Source organism: Tachypleus tridentatus, chromosome 10 (genome assembly GCF_004210375.1).
Source record: "Tachypleus tridentatus isolate NWPU-2018 chromosome 10, ASM421037v1, whole genome shotgun sequence".
Lineage (NCBI taxonomy): Eukaryota > Metazoa > Arthropoda > Merostomata > Xiphosura > Limulidae > Tachypleus > Tachypleus tridentatus.
In genome coordinates this window covers 103,347,135-103,371,643 of record NC_134834.1, presented here as the reverse complement: position 1 = coordinate 103,371,643, position 24,509 = coordinate 103,347,135, and the positions used below count along the sequence as shown (strand labels likewise).

The following is a 24,509-nucleotide window of genomic DNA, read 5'->3' as shown; positions in this document are numbered from 1 at the left end:
ACAAACAATAACAAACAAAACAAGCAAAATATTAAAGTTTTGTTGGCTTTCTTACTGTTGCTTTTGTTGTTCAAAAACTTGGGAATGATCTATCTTGGTAAGTACTGATCAAAACACATTTGCTGAAGCTATTAGAGATTGTTTATGATCTTGGTAAGTACTGATCAAAACACATTCGCTGAAGCTATTAGAGATTGTTTATGATCTTGGTAAGTACTGATCAAAACACATTCGCTGAAGCTATTAGAGATTGTTTATGATCTTGGTAAGTACTGATCAAAACACATTCGCTGAAGCTATTAGAGATTGTTTATGAGATTTTGTATATGTGTCTGTGTATGTGTTACATTGTTTATTACAACCATGTTTAAGAGATGTGTGTTTGTGAATGTTTCACTGTAACCTTGTTTAGAGATTGTATGTGTGTAATTGTTTTGTTATAACTTTGTTTAGTGATTTTATGTGTGTAATTGTTTTGTTATAACTTTGTTTAGTGATTTTATGTGTCTAATTGTTTTGTTATAACTTTGTTTAGAAATTTTTGTGTGAGAGAAAGCTTATTTGTACCTTTTTTTTCTCGAAGTTGTGTGTCTGTGATTGTTTCACTTTATCATGTTTTGAGATTCTGTGTTTATGACTGTGCTACTTTATAATAGTGACTAGAGGTTTTCTGCATGAGAGATTTTCTCAATTTAATATTGTTTATATTTTGTGTGCGTATTGTGAATTGTTTATAACTACGAATAAAGACCTTACACTTCTCTGAAATTCAGCTAGCCAAACTGAAAGATAATATTTATGGCAAGCCTGGCACAAAATACACTTCCGCATCACATTATAGCCATGAATACATTTTGTACCGTATATGGTGGTTTACTGTATTTACAGGACTTCTTTACAACAACTTTTGTATACATAAAGATTTAACACTTGAAGAACTTTAGGTGGGAAAAAAGAAATACTTTCTTGTAATAAAACTGTGAATGTATCACAGAATTATGTAAACAATATATAGATATTACATTTACATGAGATTTTGTTTATTGTAACAAGGCAATCACACTTAGTAAAACAATGAAGTAAACATTTACTGACCAACTGACAGACACTACTGAGCCACTGACCAGATGAAGCAAGTTTTGGATGTAATCTATACTTGAGAAAAATTGTAAGAAAACTAAAATGGAAGGAGTTTCACATATGCAAGCAAGCTCTAATTAATTTGGTATTGAATTGGCATGCAGTTATCACAGCATACTGTTCACCCCACAGAGATGCTTAGTCACACATTAACACAAGACATAATACCTCCACTTTCCATGAAAGAAAAGTTAGAATTTAAAATTTGTATTTTGGAAATCATTGGACTGAGATAACAAATACATGTGTTTTTAGTTTTATAATAAATTAGGTAGTACACATTTGAAGTTAATATAAAACTACTGATTTTACAAAGAAGTTGCTATACTACTTTTGGATTTAAATATTATAAAGTTTCTTCAATTTTAAAAGCAATAATGAAAGTAACTTACTTGTTCAAAAACGAATTTTCATTATGGCTAAGTATAATGTTATGTTTTGTTACTTATGTAATAAAAGTCTACAATGAACACCTTGTTTTTTGATGACAAAAATATAAATGAATTTATTAGTTTCATTAACCTAAATCCTAAACATTAGCTTAAAATAAACACTCTTCTGAGTAAAGGCCAAAGATGGAACAGTGCTTCAAAATCACCAAAGTACACAATGTGGCCTGTTGTTTACTATAGAACAGTTTGTTCTACAACAAACAAATAAAAAATTATGTAAACAAGACACTTGACTCTGATAATAAACAAGACTTTGCCTATTTTAACAGAATGATAGCATTATCTACTGGGAATACTTATGTAGCAGTGTGTTCTCAAGGACCAAAACTTAACCATCAAAATACTGGCTGTTTCTACTCTTTGAATTACTCATTGTGATACACCTGTTGCAACAAGTTAATAGATTTTATGTTTTAATTGTTACAATATTCAGTGTAAATAAATGACCAAACAAAGTGAATAAAATGTATATGTTTCAATTACAATGGAATTAAATACAGTATTGATGGCAACTTAGTTTCTACTATTCAACAAAACAGTTAACAAGTATTATAACATAACAAGTAGCCTAGTTTATACTGGTCAACAAAACAGTTAACAAAGTACTATTACATAACAAGTAGCCTAGTTTCTACTGGTCAACAAAACAGTTAACAAGTACTATAACATAACAAGTAGCCTATTTTCTACTACCCAACAAAACAGTTAACAAGTACTATAATATAACAAGTAGCCTAGTTTCTACTGGTCAACAAAACAGTTAACAAAGTACTATTACATAACAAGTAGCCTAGTTTCTACTGGTCAACAAAACAGTTAACAAGTACTATAACATAACAAGTAGCCTATTTTCTACTACCTAACAAAACAGTTAACAAGTACTATAATATAACAAGTAGCCTAGTTTCTACTGGTCAACAAAACAGTTAACAAGTAATATAACATAACAAGTACCCTAGTTTCTACTGGTCAACAAAACAGTTAACAAGTACTATAATATAACAAGTAGCCTAGTTTCTACTGGTCAACAAAACAGTTAACAAAGTACTATTACATAACAAGTAGCCTAGTTTCTACTGGTCAACAAAACAGTTAACAAGTACTATAACATAACAAGTAGCCTATTTTCTACTACCTAACAAAACAGTTAACAAGTACTATAATATAACAAGTAGCCTAGTTTCTACTGGTCAACAAAACAGTTAACAAGTAATATAACATAACAAGTACCCTAGTTTCTACTGGTCAACAAAACAGCTAATGAGTAGCATAACATAACAAGTTGCCCAGTTCCTCTTGGCCAACAAAACAGCTAATATGTAGCTTAGTTTCTACTGACCATCAAAACAGTTAACAAGTGGCCTAGTTTCTACCAATCAACAAAACAGCTAACAAGTAGCTTAGTTTCTACTGACCACCAAAACAGCTTAGAAGTAGATTAGTTTCTACTAGCCAATAAAACAGCTAACAAGTAGTTTAGTTTCTACTGGTCAGCAAAACAGTTAACAAATAACCTAGTTTCTAACAACCACCAAATAATATCAAGAATGTAATTTATTTTGGCCAATTGAAGAAATATAAATTTTGTTTATCATTGCAATAACCATTAATATTCAATGTTTTACCTTTGGGAATTACATCTTTTGTAAGTTATTAAGAACCAAGAACCATTAGGACAACATCTACTAACTAATAACAGTATTAGGGCAACACCTACTAACTAGCAAATAAAAAAGAAAAATAAGATATTCTTGGTGATTGCTATAAAATAGGTAATCACAAACAATATAAGAACAATTTTGGTTAAAATATTAAAAAATGACTGACCATTTCTGATGATAATTCGAGTTGACAAATCTTGAAACTGTTGACGGACATATCCTACATCATCAGGATGAACAAAGGACAATAACGTGTGGCCAATCATTTCAATCTGAAAAAAAACAAAAAACATTTTAACATCTTTACTTATGATTACTTGTAAAAAATCTTTTTAAAGCAAAACTAAACATTTCACAGCTTCTAGAAAGACAATTATTTTGAACTAAAGAAACATAAATCTCTAAAACAACAGCCTATTGTTATAAAAACAATGTTTTATTAAACAGAATAAAAATTCATTCCTGAAAAAATATTCAGAAAAATATTCCAAGAAATTTTAAATGGAAAATAAGTTGGACTTGTTCTTCAAGTATTTAGTGATGAAAGCAAAATGTGTAACATAACATTCTGTTTAGGGACAACAAGGTATTTGTTAGTCCATCTCAGCTGTCCCATCTTCTAAGCTAAAATATTACGAAACTAAAAGCAACAATCTTAAATGTAGCCCTATTGTTCATATAGCTATCAAGCTTTCTCTTAAACTCATTTAAATTTACTATCTCCACAACACTGGAAGACACTTCAAAGGCCTATCACCCTCTTAGAAAAATAGAACTGTCTTAGCTAAAAATGTCTCCAACTTTGCCAAAATTTCTATTTGTGTCCCCTAGTTCTATTATTCTCACCGTTAAGTATGAAAAAAGATGATACACTAACATACCAATTTCCTTTAAAATCTTAAACATCTCAGTAAGATCCTTTCAACTATCCTTTTTTTTAAAGAGAAAACAATTTCAAAGACCTTAATCTCTCCTCATATGACAAACACTGTTTCCCAGGTACCATTCTAGTTGTCTTCCTCTGAACTTTTTCTAACAACTCAATGTCATTCCTAAGGTGTGTAGCCCAATACTGAACATAATATTTCAAACATGGTCTCATCTGTGACCTACATAATGAAATTATAACCTCTTTAAACTTGTATTCAATACTTCTGTAGATACAACCTAAAATACTATTTGCCTTACTACTAGTAACAGCACACTGCTTGGATGGCTTAAAAAACTAATCAACCATTCCACCAAGATTCCTTTCTTTCATAAAACTGTTAAGATTATTCCCATCTAAGTTATAATTCAAACTATGATAACCCACATGCACCTATAATAATTAAATCTCATCCACCAAATATTTACCCAACTCTTATAGTTTATATCTTTTCGTAAATCAGCATCCTCCTCCTCACAGATAGTAACACCCAAGACCTTATTTTCATCTGGAATTTAAGTAATTTATTGACCATTCTTTCATCTATGTCATTGATGTGAACCAGAAAGAGCAAGGATTCTAAGTCTCAGCCCTGAAATATCCCACTCATGACATCAATCCAGATTCACTGAACTCCATTTATAACAACAATTTGCATTCTTCCATCCAATTTGCTAACTTATCCACCACACCAAGCTTTTATGAGGCACTTTTTTAAAGGCTTTTTTGAAAATACAGATACACCAAATCTACACACTTACCCTCATCTACATGTGGAGCAGTAACATTTTCAAAGATTTTGAAGGCAAGATTTTCCCTCAGTAAAACCATGTTGACTATCCAATTAAGTTATAAACTTTGTTAAATGACTTTACAAAGTATCTTTTATCAAACTTTCTAAAACTTTTCCCATCACTGATGCAAGACTAATAGATATATTACAATGTTTTATGAGGTACCAAACTTTTAGTGTTAAAAACAAAATGGTTAATGTTTTATTAAATCAGTATTAAAAGCAATAAAGTTAATAGTTTAGAGAATACCAAGTGTTATGTGTTAAAATTAAAGCAGTAAATGTTCTGTGAATTACAAAGAACAATATGGTGAGATGTTCAATGAATTACCAAATGTTTAGTGTTAAGAACAATATGGTGAAAGGTTCTAAAAAAAAGAAAGAAAAAAGAGCGAAACATGTTTCAGTTCAATAAAAAAAATCTGAAAAATAAATCTAACACACACACACACATTAGACACAGATATACATATTTTTTTTTTTAAATTACAGTCAACTTTTCCTAAAAAATAAAAATTTGCTTCAAACTTGAAATTATGTTTCTATTACCTATAACTATATAGATATGTGATCCACTAGATGTCATGGTATTCAGGTAAACCTGAAAGCAACAGGTAAGTATGACTTATCTCACTATATTTTATGGAATATTCAGGTAAACCTGAAACCAACAGTAAGTACTGCTTACTCCACTCGATACAAGGTTTAAAGGAAAAAATTAACAGAAGAACAAAATGACATCAGAAAACTAGAAGTAATAAAAAGAAGTATTAATGAATAACATTGTTTATTTGTCATACAAGATATTAATGAATAACATTGTTTATTTGTCATGCAAGATATTAATGAATAATATTGTTTATTTGTCATGCAAGATATTAATGAATAACATTATTTATTTGCCATACAAGATATTGGTGTCCTTGTTTCACCACAAGCAGTTTTGAAGTACACATGGTGGCCAGTTTCTATGTTCACACAATCAAAAACAGAAAGGACTTTATGTTATATCACCCTTTTGGTCCAGTGTGATTACCCGTATAAGCATATGTACCGGATTCTTCTAAATATGACGTACCAACCCTTTTTGTCCAAAGTTATCAGCCATATACTTTTATACTTTCTTAGAGAGACATACTATTTTTGTCTTATTTTTAATTCTTCCAAACACTTTTCAACTGACCATCACCCCTTCATTTCTGAAAGAATTCACTTGAAAGTTGGTATAGTTGCACCTTGGTCCAATATGCTTAGATACCTCTTTCATTTTATGTGTTTTGATGTATGTCCTTTTAAGGACTTTATGGGGTAATAGGAAAAACAACCCAAAAATGTATATTTTGGGCTCTTTTGTGGTCATATTTATAGTAATGAAAATAAAATTTCGCACAGATATAAATTTTTTCATGTGCCCAACACACTGAAATACAAAAAAATCACATTTTCCCATTTTAAATCTCTTTAAGAGGAAGAAGGGAGTAGAACTAATAAGAAAAGCATAATTTGTGGCGTTTTGGTCAATTACTAGGCTACATTTTGACCAATTTACATGGAATTTAGTATAAAGATACTTTTCCACATGTCCCACACACTGACAAACAAAAATGGAGGGTTTGTCTACTTTTAGTAATCACAAAAGAGTTAAGATTCCACAAAAAGGCATAATTTTAAAGTTGTTTTACAATAGCTCCATCCTATTTCAACCAATTTACATAGTATTTGGTAGAATTATATTTTTATATTTGTGACAAGTAGAGATATTGGAATTTTTGTCTTTTGTTCAATATTTGAGCAGAGAAAGCACAATTTGGGATTTTTGTGAACCATTCATGTAAATATCAAACAATTTACATGGAATTACATACAAAAATACGTTTTTGCAGATCCAAAGCAGTGATATGGACAGTTTTAATTTTTCTGTGTTTTTCACTATTTTTCAGGTGTCAAAATTGGCTATGTTCAGATTGCATAGCAGAGACATGTTGCAAACTGCTATGAATTTTGACCTCTTTTAATTATACATATATATTGAATTCCTTTGAACATGACTTACCAACATTTTAATTAAATTTGATTATCCATACACGTATATACATAATGACTGGATTTTTTTTCACTTTGACTTACCAACCATTTTGGTCCAATGTAATACCCATAAACGTATATTTCTGTGTTTGTGTATGATAATTAACTGCAGCATTTCAAACATTAGTAGTCCATAAACAATGGCATAAAACATGTCTATCAGCAATATTATGCAACTATTTATTTTGATAGTTGTGAATAATTACAGCACCATAGAAAACCAATTTAAAATATCCAATGATAACATAATTGCTTCCTACAAAACACTTCCAACTTTCAAGTTGTCAAAAAATGTGCAGTACCATCTCACATCTTATAAATTATACATACAACATTTAGATTAATTAAATTATTAACAATGAAACTTAAAACAACTTTAAACACAGCCATGATTTCAAAATGTTTAACTTTTTAAGAAGTTGAAAACTAGAGCAATATTTAGTTTCTAAGATGTTAAAAATGTTTGACATTTCACAGCAATGTGTAGTTTCTAGATGTTAAAAATAATGTTTGTTTCACATTTTTCTACACTAACTGTCCCTAATTATAAACTGACTAGAGAAAAGGCTTCTATCCTAATCAAGTTTGTCCATGAACAACTCTTGGGATACTTTAATCAAAAACTGAAATTCACATTCACTCCTAAAATGTACTCACAGTCTTAAAGGGCTAAGAGCAATGTGTGTTTTTCCCTGATGTAACATGAACCTTGAAATTTAACAGCCCAGCACACATACCACTAGGATGTACACAGCTCCTACTAAAAGGTGATTTATTAGAAATTATTGGTTCGTTAAATCCTTTAGATCAGTTGGTGGAACACTAACTGGGCACATGACAAGTTTTTATCTTGGGTTGATCATGAGTGAAGACAAGAAAGAATTAACATATTATACATCACAAGTTACAATGTCAAGGGCAGTATTGTGAAGCTCATGTTGGTTTTATTCCTACTGACTGGTCTATAACTTACAAGTTTTAAAAGTGCAACTAAACACAAAGATAAAATTTTCTTCATTAACCATTAAAACCATCATCAACTTCTACTGCCTCACAACATTCCCTGTCAAATTAACCATTCAAACCATTATCAACTTCTACTTCCTCACAACATTCCCTGTCAAATTAACCATTCAAACCATTATCAACTTCTACTTCCTCACAATGTTCCCTGTCAAATTAACCATTCAAACCATTATCAACTTCTACTGCCTCACAACATTCCCTGTCAAATTAACCATTCAAACCATTATCAACTTCTACTTCCTCACAATGTTCCCTGTCAAATTAATCATTAAAACCATTATCAACTTCTACTGCCTCACAGTGTTCCTGTCAAATTAACCATTCAAACCATTATCAGCTTCTACTGCCTCACAGTGTTCCTGTCAAATTAATCATTAAAACCATTATCAGCTTCTACTGCCTCACAGTGTTCCTGTCAAATTAACCATTCAAACCATTATCAACTTCTACTGCCTCACAGTGTTCCTGTCAAATTAAAACCATTATCAATTCTACTCTCACGGTGTTCCTGTCAAATTAACCATTCAAACCATTATCAACTTCTACTGCTCTCACAACATTCCTGTCAAATTAACCATTCAAACCATTATCAACTTCTACTTCCTCACAATGTTCCCTGTCAAATTAATCATTAAAACCATTATCAACTTCTACTGCCTCACAGTGTTCCCTGTCAAATTAACCATTCAAACCATTATCAACTTCTACTTCCTCACAATGTTCCCTGTCAAATTAATCATTAAAACCATTATCAACTTCTACTGCCTCACAGTGTTCCTGTCAAATTAACCATTCAAACCATTATCAAGCTTCTACTGCCTCACAGTGTTCCTGTCAAATTAACCATTCAAACCATTATCAACTTCTACTTTCTCACATGTTCCTGTCAAATTAACCATTCAAACTATTATCAATCTCTTTACTGCCTCACAGTGTTCCCTGTCAAATTAACCATTCAAACCATTATCAACTTCTACTTTCTCACAGTGTTCCTGTCAAATTAACCATTGTACTTCCTCACAGTGTTCCTGTCAAATTAACCATTCAAACCATTATCAACTTCTACTTCCTCACAACATTCCCTGTCAAATTAACTATTCAAACCATCATCAACTTCTACTGCCTCACAGTGTTCCCTGTCAAATTAACCATTCAAACCATTATCAACTTCTACTGCCTCACATCATTCCCTGTCAAATTAACCATTCAAACCATTATCAACTTCTACTTCCTCACAATGTTCCCTGTCAAATTAACCATTCAAACCATCATCAACTTCTACTGCCTCACAGTGTTCCCTGTCAAATTAACCATTCAAACCATCATCAACTTCTACTGCCTCACAGTGTTCCCTGTCAAATTAATCATTCAAACCATCATCAACTTCTACTGCCTCACAGTGTTCCCTGTCAAATTTAACCACAAAAATTATATAAACAATTTGTTAAAAAAAGTGTCAAGAAAAACCAAAAATTTGATATTTATGATCTGTATGTTTGTTAATTATCACCTGAAAGGATATGCTGGTTTCTTGAGCTGTTTTGTCATCAGATCTTTCTTCTTTAAACAACTAACTTCCTCGATAAATAGCAGCAACTATTAGACTGAAATTCATAATACAGGCTTGCTATGGTTTTAACATCTTGAAATTTTTACTTATTCTATGTTAATTTCTGTATGATAGAGAATCAGAAAACAATATCTACTTTTACCTGTCATATACAGGGTTTTTTTTTTTACAAAACACCATATGTGGTTTTATATAAAGTGAATAATTTTCATTGAAATCAGGTCACATTTTGTTATGATTAAAATATTGACAACTACTGCTTACAGGTTTTTCTAGACTAATAATGATGTAAAAGTCTTATTGATTGTTCTAGAATAAAAAAAAACCGTTAAGAAGCACATGACATGTCTTTTCTTGGCAGAATTTGTTTGTGCATGCACTTTGACATTATATTTTCTTTATAATATTATTTATTTTTTCTTATGGTAACAAGAGGTTGTGTAACTGACTCAAACATATTCTGTTATGTCTGTTATAAAGATAAAACATTGAAGAATTCATCAAAAAAAAGTATTACATGTATTTTGAAATAAAACTTCAGGATCAAGACAAATGATGAACAAAGTTTGCACTGTTTATGTCAAAGAGTTGAGATAATGGATTAAAGGTAAGAAAAGTATTTGCCATTTGGAATTACAGTGGTCTTGCATGAGCCAAGAAACCACAGAGACAACTGCTATTTTTGTTCATGTAAGGTGCAAGGCTACAACATTCGATACAAAGAGGAACTTTCTTATTCAAACCTTCAATCTGCTATAAGATCTGTTACTCTTGGACCTGAGGTACCTGAACCTACTCCACTGAGTAATACTGATACAGTTTCATCTGATTCTGATGTCAATAGAAATGATGATAGGGACTGTTTTCAGCCTGAAACATCTGATGAACCACAACTCTTCACACAAGGTGAACTTAATGATTTGGTGAGAGATTTAGGCCTTCCAAAGGATTCTTCCGAAATCTTGGGGGCACACTTCATGTTGAGAACTTACTTCTTCCAGAAACATCTTTTTACTGGTAGAGAACTCATGAGACAGAGTTTATACCATACTTTTTGCAAGAAGGCTCACTGACTTACTGCAACAATATTGCTGAATTAATACCAATGTTAGGAGCTGCAGTTAATGAACCAAGTAAGTGACAATTGTTTATTGATTCTGCCAAAAGAAGTCTAAAAGGTGTTTTACTTCACAATGGTAACATATACTGTTCATTCCATCCACTTAAAAGAAACATATGAAAAATCTCAAACTTCTTCTTGTTAATAAGGTCAACTACAAAGAATATGGTAAGCTACTTTGTGAAAACTTTTCTGTGATGACGAGAAAACCCACTTGTAGAGAAAAATATTTACGTAAAACTGGCTGGTATGGGTTGAGAAACTTTTTTTATGTAGAGGAGCAAACAACATTTTGAACTTCTTCAGTCATCATCAGATTCACAAAGAAAGAAAGAGGCAACTGGCCGATAGCTGATCACATGTTTGAAGGCAGTTGTTTAACTGAGTGTAGGAATGTAGAGGGCATGCTTAGATGTTTGATTATATTTATTAATATAGGTATAAAGGTGTTCTTTTGTATTGATTTATTTTGGGCTTCAGTTGTCGTATAAGTAAGGCTTCTTTAATTTTGCATTTGTTTATTTATTTACTATTTGGGTGTTTTTTATGGTTATGTTGTGTTTATTTGATTTGCAGTGTTTGAAAATGTGTGAAGGTCACATTTTGTGTTCTTTGAATCTGGTTTCCATTTTTCTACTTGAATATAGAAGTTGTGGCAGTTATCACATTGTATTTTATAAATAATGTTGGTGTGATGTTTGTCAGTGTAGTTTTTACATAGTATAGACCTTAGTGCACCTGGTTTTTGAACAAATTTGGTATTAACTGGAATGTCATATTTTGTTACTAGTTTTTGCCAAATGTTGGTTATTTGTCTGCTGATGTCGGGAATATATGGTATACAGCAGTATATGGTTTCGTGGTTTTTTGATTCGTGAGATATATTTACTTTTGTTAGTTGATTTTGCTTTATGTCTAGGTGTGTGTATATAATGTTTTCTACGGTTTGTGGAGGAAACTTATTGATGTTGATGAAGTATTGTTTTATTTTGTCTAATTAATTGTTAATTTTATCCAGTGAGCATAGTTTTTGGCTGTGTTTATTTGGTTTCTTAGTACGTGGAGTTTTTGTTTTGTTTTGTGTGCTGAGTCTCAAGGAATGTATAGTCCAGTACGAGTGATTTTTTGGTGGATTTCTGTTTTAAATTGTGTTTCAGTTATTGTAATTTTGAGGTTAAGAAATGAAATTTGATTGTTTCCTGCTTGTTCACATGTGAAGTTGATGTTGGGATGTGTAGCGTTAATGTGATTGAAAAAATTAAGTATGTGTTCTGTAGATTTGAATCCCGCAACCGTGTCATCTACATATCTGTACCAGTATAGTGGTGGATGTAATGCTGTGTTAATTGCTTGTTTCCAACTTGTGTCATGTAAATATTGGCTAGAACTGGTGATACTGGTTTGCCCATGCTTAGGCCATTTGTTTGTATGTTGGTTGCTATCCTAGAACTCTATGTCCGAGATCCTAACCCATCAATACACAATCCTAGCAGCTAATTAGCAACCTCATAGAATTCACCACAATAAAGACAAACTTCATGTTCAACAACCACAACTATATATTTGAAAGTCTTTTGTATGTTGTTGGGTCAACAATTCAGTTATACAAAGTTTCCATGTTTCTCATGTGAATGGGACAGCAGAGCATGAAATCAACACTGTAAAAGGAAGTAATGGCCACAAAGAGTCAGCCTAATATCAGGATAAAAAACACTGAGCATGAAAGGCTGGTTCACACAAAAAAAGTCTTATTACTTCCACTTCACATACAATGGGGATTAATGAAGCAGCTTGTAAAGGCCTTAGACTAAGATGGTAACTGTTTCAAGTAGCTATTAGGCAATTCCTAGATCTTTCAGAAGTGAAACTTAAAAAAAAAGATTTTTGTTAGGCCTAATATTGAGAAACTGACTTTGGATGAACAGTTCCAGAGGACAATGAAAAAATTTTAAAAGGAACTGTGAATTACATTTAAAGATGTTCATTGATAATAGTAAACAACAAGGGCTTAATTTACAAAAGTTTTGTCAATAACATGCTCGATAAATTCAAAGAGTTGGGTTGTAATTGAAAATTCATATCTTACACTAATATATTAACTATTTCCCTGGAAATTTTGTTGTCGTCAGCAGATAACCAGGGGAAAGATTTCATCAAGACATCAGGGAAGTAGGAGGTATCATGGAAGGTGGAATATCAGCATGATGACTGATTAGTGCTAGTCACTGAAACTAGATGCTCCAGGTGCAACACATATAAAAAAAAAAGGTTACAACACATAGTTCTGATACCAAGAGAGGTAGATTTCACAAACAAAAGCAGGATGAATGAGGATGCACATTCTTTTGACATAATTTTTTTTATTTTTTTCAGTTTGTTTGTATTTGTGTTAATAAACATAATAACAAAAAATGTTAATTGTGGTAAACTAAATAATAATTTGATCAAAGTAAGTTTTTTTCCCTCCTAATTTGTAGAGTCCTCCTCACGTGATTGAAAAAAATATATTATTTTCGAAATATGCGTAATTGAACTATGGAAAATCCGTTACTAAAACCAAAATAAATTTTATGGCGTTTAAATTTACAGTCCTTTTAATCACTGTTCCAATGGTTAACATTCAATACACAATGGTTTTTGCTCAACAATAGTACAGTGTTCACCTAGTGACCAAATTTCAAACTACGAAATACCCTGTGTACTTACAAGTTCAGAAAGATTTTTTTAACCAACCAGTTGTTAGAATTATTATTCCTTAGTAGTGTGTTATGTTTGGGTGCATGTGGATATACAAACAATTGTTATAGAAATTCTGTGATAATTAGTTCTCTATGAGAAAAATAAACACGTAACAAGACAGACGTCCTTGATGCCAGAAAGTAGGTTACTAAAGTCCTTGAAGTGTACTTTGATAGAGCCCATTATCAATAGCAGCTAACACATACTCGCCAGGCTTGTTTTTGCTAAACAAAATTCGTCTCAACGTTCATTATACGTAAGAGTTCGCAACATTTACAATCAAACGCAGAGCCACTGGTGGAAGAAACGTTTGTAGCTAGCTTCTGTTAAACCTGTTTATGCCTTACGTAAATGAACTGTTTTATATTTGTTTGTAAAAGGTCGATGGGTTTCGAATGATTTTTAAATTGTTGTCTTCTATTAAGACTTCAGAATAAAAAGCCTGAACAAATGGCATACACAAAGTTGAACACGTTTACAACTTTATCACGTAATATGAGAATCCAGTCACGAGGGAAAAAAAACTGTTTTACACTATTAAAAGTATCGTTTTTTGGGTTTGAAAATATAATACTGTTTTAATCTTATATATATACCGAACTGTGATGTCTGTTTTGCTTCCCGTTTGAAAGGTTGAGCACGCAAAGCTCAAAATTCTCTTTTGAAATGATGATAGAACAATGTTGATGTCAAATTTAATTTCACAAGTAGGGGCGTAAATCCTGGGGGGATGGAGGGTATACATCCCCCCTTCATTTTAGGTGGGGGGTATGGTGCATACAATCATCCCCCCCACAGTTTGGTCTATTAAATTGTTTTATTGCATCACAGGCCTACAAATTGCGTGTTTGTTCTTGTGATTCTCATGTTCTTACCAATCGAATTACATAATTAGGCCTAGATGTAGGCTTTTTCAGTAGCCGAAATGTACATCTTTAAGATAGGCGTGTTTCTAAGCTTTTCGATCTAAGCGATAATTCGTAAGTATCAGTCAGTAGGCCTAAGTATACATCCAAGTATCGTGGCAACAAGATTACTCTGTGACTGCATGTGCACAGCTTTCAAGTTCACGTAATCAGAGATTACCAATTTGCAAATTGAACAGTCCACATAAGTGGTTGTAAAAATCATCCTCCCCCCATATGGTGTAAAAAATCCACGCCCATGTAATCACAAGCCAGATATTCCTCATAAACTGTTAAGAATGAACGACACTATCACTCACATTTTAAAAATGTGACGTAACTTAAACAATAAAAATGTGTCGTACGTTATTGTTAAGTGGTTCTTAACATGACTGAAATACTCCACAATTAATGACAAACAATGTCATCACTTCTTTCTACATAACAGACACTTTTTAAGCATTACGTCATCGATATTTATTTAAAAGATTGACAGTTTAAGGTAAGTACTAAGTTAACAATGTTTACACAATATACTGACAACTTTAACTTAAGTATTACATTGTGTGTACCTAACAGACAATTTTCAACTCATTTACCTAAAATACTAGTCATGACTGAAAAAATAACCATGACTAGTCTGGGCACTGAACGCCAAATTCACACAGTAAGAAATTGAGAAGCTAATTCAAACTATGAATAAATAAAGATAGCTATTTCAAACACTGAATACGTAAACAAAATCATTCTAGACACTGAATAAATAAACAATAGTATTACAGACAAAGACGAAATAGACACAACATTTTTTTAGAAACAGAACGCGTTCATGCATTCAAAACTTGAAATGTCGAACAATGATATTCTAGACACCAAAGTCACGCATGATGTTCTATTAGCTACAAAACCGCAAGTTTAATTCAAACAGAAAACAAACGAGACTATACAGTAGGTGATTTAAAGGCTTAGTGAACTGAATAATTATTCTACGCAATATCAACTGGTGCATCTTTTAAAGTTAACGTGGTTCCTTTGAAACAATTCTTGATACAATCCTTTCCCGGGGTAACTGTCGAAGAGGAAAAATGGCTTATTTTGTTAACACTATTATAAATTAGTTGAGATTGTTAACAACGTTAAAGTATGGCTGCTACGCTACAATATTTTCACCTAGAATGTATAATAAACATTACTTCTTGTGCCCTGTGTTTAAAGGTCAACTTGTTCCTAAGATTTAATTGTTGAAATCATATATGGTGACACACACACTTGACGTTAAAAGGTAATCAATGGTTTGGTTTCGATTTGTTTTGAATTTTGCGCAAAGCTACACGAGGACTACCTCTGAAACCTTACATTATATCTATAAATTAGAACCATGTGCCACAAACTGTTTTAGTATATCATACAGGTTTTACAGCCCTGTCCTAAGACAACATGGTTCATAAGAAAGTTAAAGTTGCTGCAGTAATAACGTTAAATTTCATATAAAATAGGTTCCATTACAGAAATAAAGACAAACGTATACATTTGTGATGACAAGAAACCCACTTGAAGTAAAAACGTATCACGGACAGTTGGTATGGGTGTCCACACTCACTAATAAAGCAGAGAACAACGTTTCGACCATCTTAGGCCGTCTTTAGGTTAGCAAACATATACAATCGCTTTCTAATGTATGAAATAAAAATGAAGTGAAATATTAATTTCATGGTTTATCCGTTTTGAAATGTAAACGTGTAAAACCATAGCAGATAGGTTAACATTATGACCACAGTTCCCCGTGTCTAATGGCCAGACCACACTTTGACTTTTTCTTCACGTGTCTAATTAGCAGATATGCATACCTTGGCATATATGTAACAGGCAAGCCACAAACTGGCCTCTAATTTTTCTACATGTCTAACAGATAGGCCACACTGTGACGTCTTTTATTTGTCTAATAGTCAGATATGCACAATTTGGACTATTTTCTCTACATATGTAACAGACAGGCCACAGACTGACCTCTTTTCTCTACGTGTCTAACAGACATGTCTAACACACTTTGACAACTTTTCTCTACGTGTCTAACAGACATGTCTAACACACTTTGACAACTTTTCTCTATGTGTCTAACAGGCAGACCATTCTCTGGCCTTGTTCTCTAAATATCTGGCAGACACACAATACACAATATAAAATATAGTCAAACAATTAGTCATAACGGTATAATTTATTTGCATATTTTTCTACATCATTATTATTTACTTTTTAATTTAATCAAAGTTAAATCAACGTGATACAATATTAATTTTGTCTGTGTTTTAAGGGTACCCCTAATAATATCAGAGTTTAAGAAATGTGAACTTTTGTAGCATATCATTACAAAAGATAGAACTACTGGGAAAAAAAAAACATATTATAAATATTTTGTTTATGTTTGCTACATTCCGAAATGTATAAACTAAACAAACAGGCTAGCATATGCTTGAACAGAGAATGTGGATAGTCTATCTTCAGTGCTTCAAAACATAAAAAGTAGGCTATTTTTTACATTAACAAGAAAACAAACAGAAAAGGCCAAATATGTGTATATACAATGATTAAAGGTTAAAAAAACTCTTGAATTCCTATTTGACAAACAAGAAGGGTGTGTAAGGGAAACAGAATAATCAGAAGTCTTCCTGTTGCCAAGTGCTTATACTTTATGGAACTTTCAGAACTGCTTTAATAACTGCGTACAGATATATATCATAATGTCTAATCACCTGTCTTACAAAATGGTATGACACACTCAGTTTTTTCAAGTAACTCCTCCGCTAGATTACAAACATTTCAACATCACTTAACCACCAATTACAAAAACCTGAATTATGTGAAATAAGACAGCTGAGACCACTAGAGGTATATCAGATTAAACACGATTTTGTATCCTTGACAACTTGAGCTGAAATATAATAAAGCAGGGTAAAAATAAAAGTTAAAATGATCTATATACCCAGACATCAGACTATGAGAAAGAGAAGGAAAGATACTAACATGCTGATGTCCTAGAAAGCGTTCTACTGAGTGGGAAATGTAAACAATCTTCCCATTGGACGTGGTGACCAGCACAAAACCATCAATAGCCTGTGAGAAATAAATAAAAGGATGTCAAAGAAGTGAATCATACAATCTTTTATGTAGAGGCTAACCTTATGTTTAAAGCGATTTTGATGAAGAAATCCTTACGGTAAATATTTTAATTACTGCAGTGCTTGATATATCACTTAGTAAAATGGAAAATGTTTAATCATGCTAATTCAAAACTATGCAAAGTTTCATTCCAATAACCATCTTGACTCACTCATTTCTTTCTTTCTATAGCTCAGCAAAAGAAGAGAATCTGTAAACATAATCAACTGGTGCTTCACCTAACAAGGTAAGTAGGGAACTGCCCTTTTGTCTGTTTAATGCTTTTAAACAATCATTACAACTGTGTTAAGTATATGTTAGTGAGTGTTCCTGATTCATCTAAACTGCTATACCTACACATAGTTTGTGCATTAATTTGTTACTCTGGTTTTCCAATAAGATACCACAAAGATTCATTATTAGTCTCATGTCATATATCTAATTCATTAGATTCTGTTAAATAATTAGTGCATTAATTTCAAAGAGTTAAATATTGTTTAATTACATGGAAATTAATTATTAACTGGTTTTAATACATTATTTTTAATAGTGGTGAAAAAAGTTCAAACTTCTCAACTATAGAAATTATTCTGCTTTACTAATAAAGTACAAAGTTTCACACAGTCCAATTAAATCAAATTTAGTCTTTCACTTTTTGTCAGCAAAGAAAAATTCATTTCAAATTTTATTTTAAACTTAATGGAACATTTATAATTGTTGATCTTAAAACTATGTAAAATGCTTTTCAGACAGGAAATACTTGAAAGACACCGATAAAACCTAAGTTCCAAACAGTTCATCCTGAAAGATGATATTAGTTAAAACAACAGAACACCAAGTTTTCAGAGCAACAGGCCTATAAATAATTATCATTTACTTTATCAAAGTTCCAAATCACATCTTAGCAGCTTGAGAGCATTTTAAACGAAGAATATTCTAACAATGCCATTCATAATAAGACTTCGTTAATTACAAATTAATCTGTAGAATCTTTAACATAAAACATAACGTTACCTCTATTAATTCCTTCAGGTGGGCTTCGTTTAAAAGTCCTTCATGCCATCTTGATGCAAGTTTAGAAGACTTATTTCGCAAACCTGTAGAAAACACAAAAACATGTACTTTGTTTATTAAACTGATCACTGTTTAGAAGTAATGACGTTATTTGTTAAAACACTGATATGGTTATTGAAGTTTGAGGCTGACAAATCGATGCAACAGAGAAACAAATCCACGCGCAACAAACCACACACACTGTGATACATTGCAGAAAGTACGACGCAGTTTTTTATTCTTACTTTCTGTTTGAATATCAAATAAAGTTCTGAATTTTTTTAGATCTAATTAATACAAAGAAGCAAACACCAATCAAAATGAAATATAAATATTTACTCTTCAAACAGAAAATTGATAAAAAATATCGTGTTAACACATCTGTAGGTAATGTATGTAACAACATAATTGTTGGCTATTTTTACGTCAATACGAAGTTTATCTCAACCTATTTTTAGGTCTTAACAGTGAATACATGTGTTTATATATAAAACTACTGATAGAAACGCTAGTAATCGTCGTTCGTTAACCGTACTTTCTTGCTTGTCAATCGTAAGTCAAAATGAGAAGTTTGAATACTATATGCAAAAACGGCTCATTTGGGTTGAAAAATATTTTACATAGAACCAAAACGAGTCGTTTTTGCATATATATTTCTCTAAAAGTGGGTTTTCTCGACATCACTGATTAGAAGTTTGAATACTGTAACATTGTACGAGGTTAAGTGAAACCCACTTCACTGGAACCAAACAAGACTAATTAATGAAATCTGTTACGTTTAATGCTTTATCCCGGGCCAAATAACGGTTACGAATCAATATCTTACATACATATATGAGTTATACAAGTATATCGAACAATAACCAACATTATTTACATACACATGTCAATTCCGAGGGAAATTTAAAGGGTAAAATATACAGAGAGAATTTCACATTTATAATAATAAATTGGTTTAACCTACATGCGTAACAACTGGCTAAGCCTACACGTAAAAATGTTGAATAAACTTACAAGTGTAAAAATGGTTTTACACGTGTAAAAATTGGGTAAACCTAAATGTGTGAAAAATGGATAAGCCCACATATTTAAAAATTGAATAAACCTATAAGTGTAAAAACTGGATAAGTCTAAATGTGTAAAAACATGAAAATTCTGCTTGTGAAAAACTAAAGTCTGAACGTGTAAAGTTGGATAGACCAACATTTATAAAACCGAATAAGCCTACACGTGTTAGAAATGGATTAACGTAAAAGTGTAAAAACAGGATAGGCCTGTGTGTGAAACAGAAACGTATAAGACCCGAGACCAAAAATAGTTTCTGGAAGTTCAGTACCATGCCATTATAGGTTGTTCATTATTCTAAACACTCTCGTCAACATAACACTCAGTGATGAATACTAGGTACACTTACTAAATACATATATCATGTTGGTACTAACAATCAAGTACACAAACAAATAAATGTAAAACATAAAAGTTTTAAAATGTCTAAGCTGAGGGAGGCTTCGTCTTGCATAAAACAAGGCATAGGAGCAGAACCTTTAGATGGCTTCCTGTGTTGCCACGTGCACGTATTCGCCTACGTATTTCTAAAGACATATTCACCAACAGTTTGATTAAGCCAGAAAAGTGTTGCTATAGCAACTGCGTTCAGCTAACTCGATCACTCATGACTTGTGACGTTTGTATTTCAGTTAAACATTTTCAAAGAATCGAGTACTTCCAAAACTTTCAAGTGTTTATCTCTCACCTAGTTCTTTTTTAAATAACGATGAAACGTGAGTTTAGAATATCAACTGAGTTTGAAACGAAATAACATAAACATGGAACTATGTACAGTTTAAGTTTCACATCTTGTCACTGTATATTAACATAAAATATATAAGCTACATTATTAAAACTGACCTATTATTAACACGATTCTTCAAAAAATTTCCATGAAATAAATGAATACAAAGTATAGCGAGAGTGCCCGGAAATTACGTTAACAAAGCTCTTAAAAGTTATCTCTATCTGAATAACTTGTATAAATATATACTCGGATATGATTTAATAATAATAAAAAAAAGCCACAAGGCAGATGATAGCCTCGTTCACTTGTGTTATACTTTCATACACAAACAAAAGGAATCAGTGAACAATAATGGAACATACCTATTCACCCAGAAACGGATGAATAAAGAAAAATAACAAACAATTGACTTTATTCCAAACACAACGAAATAAACACACCAAAAGAGAACAACTTGGCATCAATAACGTTGTATCAATTTATTTGTGTGCCGTGAAACAATCTGTTTTCAGTTTGCTCTTAATTTACCACATCCCAATTTATTCAATGTAACAAAGTGAAGATTCTTACACAGTTTTACAGCACACGGATGATGCGAATTTTGTAGTGTTTACCGGTTATCGTTTACTATTTGTCATAAGTTTAATTTTGGTTTTGGTTTCTTCCTCGAGCGATTTTGGATGTATTTCACATATTTTTGTATCAACCAAAAACACAGTAATCATAATAGTTGAACGATATTTTTAAAGGGAAGTAATATGCTGATTAGAATATTGCTAAAATCACACGCCTTTATTTGGTAGGCTACATGGGTTTATAAAATGTGTTACCTGTGATGATGACAACACGTGTAAAAAAGCCGGAAGCATCAGTAAAATTGAATATTACGCTCGTTCTCAGATGAATTATTCTAAATTAACTCTGTGAACGAGAGTAACTGGGGGAAGGAGGGGGTGGAATAATTGTAAAGTTTATATTAGCCAATATTCTTTACTATTCATAGCACATGTGGCATGTTTTCATAAATAAATATTTATTTCCAACAAGAAACTAAGTACAAAACAATTAAAACAAATTATATTGTTATAACAAACAGTGCAAAATAAATATATATGCTATACTTAGAAATGAAAACAACACAAAACAATTAAAACAAATTATATTGTTATAACAAACAAATATATGCTATACTTAGAAATGAAAACAACACAAAACAATTAAAACAAATTATATTGTTATAACAAACAGTGCAAAAAAAATAAATATATATGCTATACTTAGAAATGAAAACAACACAAAACAATTAAAACAAATTATATTGTTATAACAAACAGTACAAAAAAAATAAATATATATGCTATACTTAGAAATGAAAACAACACAAAACAATTAAAACAAATTATATTGTTATAACAAACAGTGCCAAAAAAATAAATATATATGCTATACTTAGAAATGAAAACAACACAAAACCATTAAAACACAATTCAGAACACAGTCACTAAAAGTACAAAATCAGCAAAGTAGATGTAAGAACACAAAGTGTTATACACCATAAAATACATAAATCTAATAAAACAGGTGTTAGAATAGTGTTGTACTAACTAAAAAAGAAAGCCAATAAAACAGATGTTAGAACAATGCTATAATAACTAAAAACACATATTAAACAGACGTAAGAATAAAGTATTACGCTAACTAAAAACAAAATAACAATAAAACAGATCTAACAACACAAAGTGTTATAATCACTAAAAACACAATAATCAATAGTATGGGCATAAGAAAAAGTTGTACTCAAAATGTAAATGCAACAAAACATATAAAAGAACACAAAGTTTTATACTAATTAAAGAAACAAAATAAATAGCACATATTTAGAACATAAAGTGTTATACTCACTAGAAATACAAAACCAATGAAACACATAAGAACAAAGTGCTGTACTCACTAGACAACACAAAACTAACAAAACAGATGTGATAACTCAGTGTTATACAAACAAGAAACACATAATTAAAAAAAACAGCTGGAAGACAGTAAAGTTTTATGCTCACTAACAATAAACAAAGTAGTTTAAAAAAACAAGATAATAAATACAAAGCCAACAAAAGTTATGAAATAACACAAAGTGTTATACTTAGTAAAAACACATAATCAGTAAAAGGAGATTAAAAACACAAAGTATTAAACACACCAAAATTATGAAACAAATAAAACACACATAAGTATAAAGTGTTCTACTAATTTAAAAACACAATACCAATAAAAGAAATACAAGAACACAAACTGTTATATGCATTTCAAACATAAAAGTAATAAAACAGATGTAAGAACATCAAGTGTTATGATCACTACAAGAAACAATTAAATAAAATCAAAGTAAGAACAAAAAACATTATAATAATTTAAAGCACATTAAAAACATATAACAGTGGTATGAATAAAACAGATGTTAATACATAAAGTGTAGCAATATCTAAAAGTACAAAACAATCTATAAAACAGAAGTTCGAGAAGCAAGGAGCACACTGCTCAAATAAGAAAGAACAAAAATAAAACATGTTAGTACATAAAGTGTAGCAATATCTAAAAGTACAAAACAATCTATAAAACAGAAGTTCGTGAAGTAAGGAGCACACACAACATGTAAAAAACACACAGTGCTCAAATAAGAAAGAACAAAAATAAAACAGATGTAAGAATAGTATTTTACACAATAAAACAACAAGAATAAAACACAGATAATAATAGTGTATTTTACACAATAAAACAACAAGAATAAAAGATATAAGAATAGTGTATTTTACAAAATAAAACAACAAGAATAAAAGACATAAGAATAGTGTATTTCACAAAATAAAACAACAAGAATAAAAGACATAAGAATAGTGTATTTCACAAAATAAAACAACAAGAATAAAAGACATAAGAATAGTGTATTTTACAAAATAAAACAACAAGAATAAAAGACATAAGAATAGTAATTTTACAAAATAAAACAACAAGAATAAAAGACATAAGAATAGTGTATTTCACAAAATAAAACAACAAGAATAAAAGACATAAGAATAGTGTATTTTACAAAATAAAACAAGAATAAAACAGACATAAGAATAGTGTATTTTAAAAAATAAAACAACAAGAATAAAAGACATAAGAATAGTGTATTTTACAAAATAAAACAAGAATAAAACAGACATAAGAATAGTGTATTTTTAAAAAATAAAACAAGAATAAAAGACATAAGAATAGTGTATTTTACAAAATAAAACAAGAATAAAACAGACATAAGAATAGTGTATTTTAAAAATTAAACAACAAGAATAAAAGACATAAGAATAGTGTATTTTACAAAAAAAAAAAACAAATTATAACAGACATAAGAATAGTTTATTTTACTAAATAAAAGAGACATAATAATGGTGTGTTTTAGTTAATAAAAACACAAAACGATTAAAAAATGCAAGAATAGTGTTTTACGAAATGAAAGCGCAACACTAATACGAGAGGTGTAAGGAAAGTGTTTACTGAATAAAAGTAAAAACACATAAAACAAATGTAAGAATAGTGTCCTTTGTTAAATGCAAATACAAGATAAACAAAGCAGATGTAACAATGTTTTGATTAATAAAACTACAAAATAAATAAAAGTCAAGTAAAATTGTTTAACTAAATAAAAGTAGGAGACAAATAAAACAGATGTAGGAATAGTGTATCTTACTAAATTAATATGTAAATCAAATAAAAAAGATAAAAAATTGTGTTACCAGATAATAGTACAACACGAATAAAACACGTAATAATGGTATTTTATTAAATAAAAGCACTTCAGAAATATATCATACACAAGAGTAGGGGGCTTACTAAATAAAGGTACAATACAGGTGTAAATATACAATGTGTTATGATGTTTGAAAGTATAAAACGGGTGAACAAGTTTAATAAAATGAAAATCCAACCAATCTTCCTGGCAGACAACTTTTATTGGATTTATGGAGATTTATTTAACTTATGAGGAATCACTTGGTATATTCCTTACTTTAGAAATATATATTTAAAGGCGAACAGATCCGTTTAAATGTT

General features: G+C 30.8%; 1 protein-coding gene across 7 annotated transcripts in view; it reads right to left on the bottom strand.

Moving 5' to 3' along the window:
- Window positions 1–24,509, bottom strand: part of LOC143230005 (hypoxia-inducible factor 1-alpha-like) — a 176,416-nt gene that overhangs the window by 23,512 nt on the left and 128,395 nt on the right. For all 7 annotated transcript variants that reach the window (XM_076462946.1, XM_076462945.1, XM_076462947.1 and 4 more), the window contains 3 exons: window positions 18,590–18,672; window positions 17,441–17,530; window positions 3,420–3,525 (listed from right to left, as the gene is read on the bottom strand). In XM_076462946.1, the coding sequence (XP_076319061.1) occupies window positions 3,420–3,525; window positions 17,441–17,530; window positions 18,590–18,672 (279 nt within the window). The remainder of the gene's footprint in view (window positions 1–3,419; window positions 3,526–17,440; window positions 17,531–18,589; window positions 18,673–24,509) is intronic.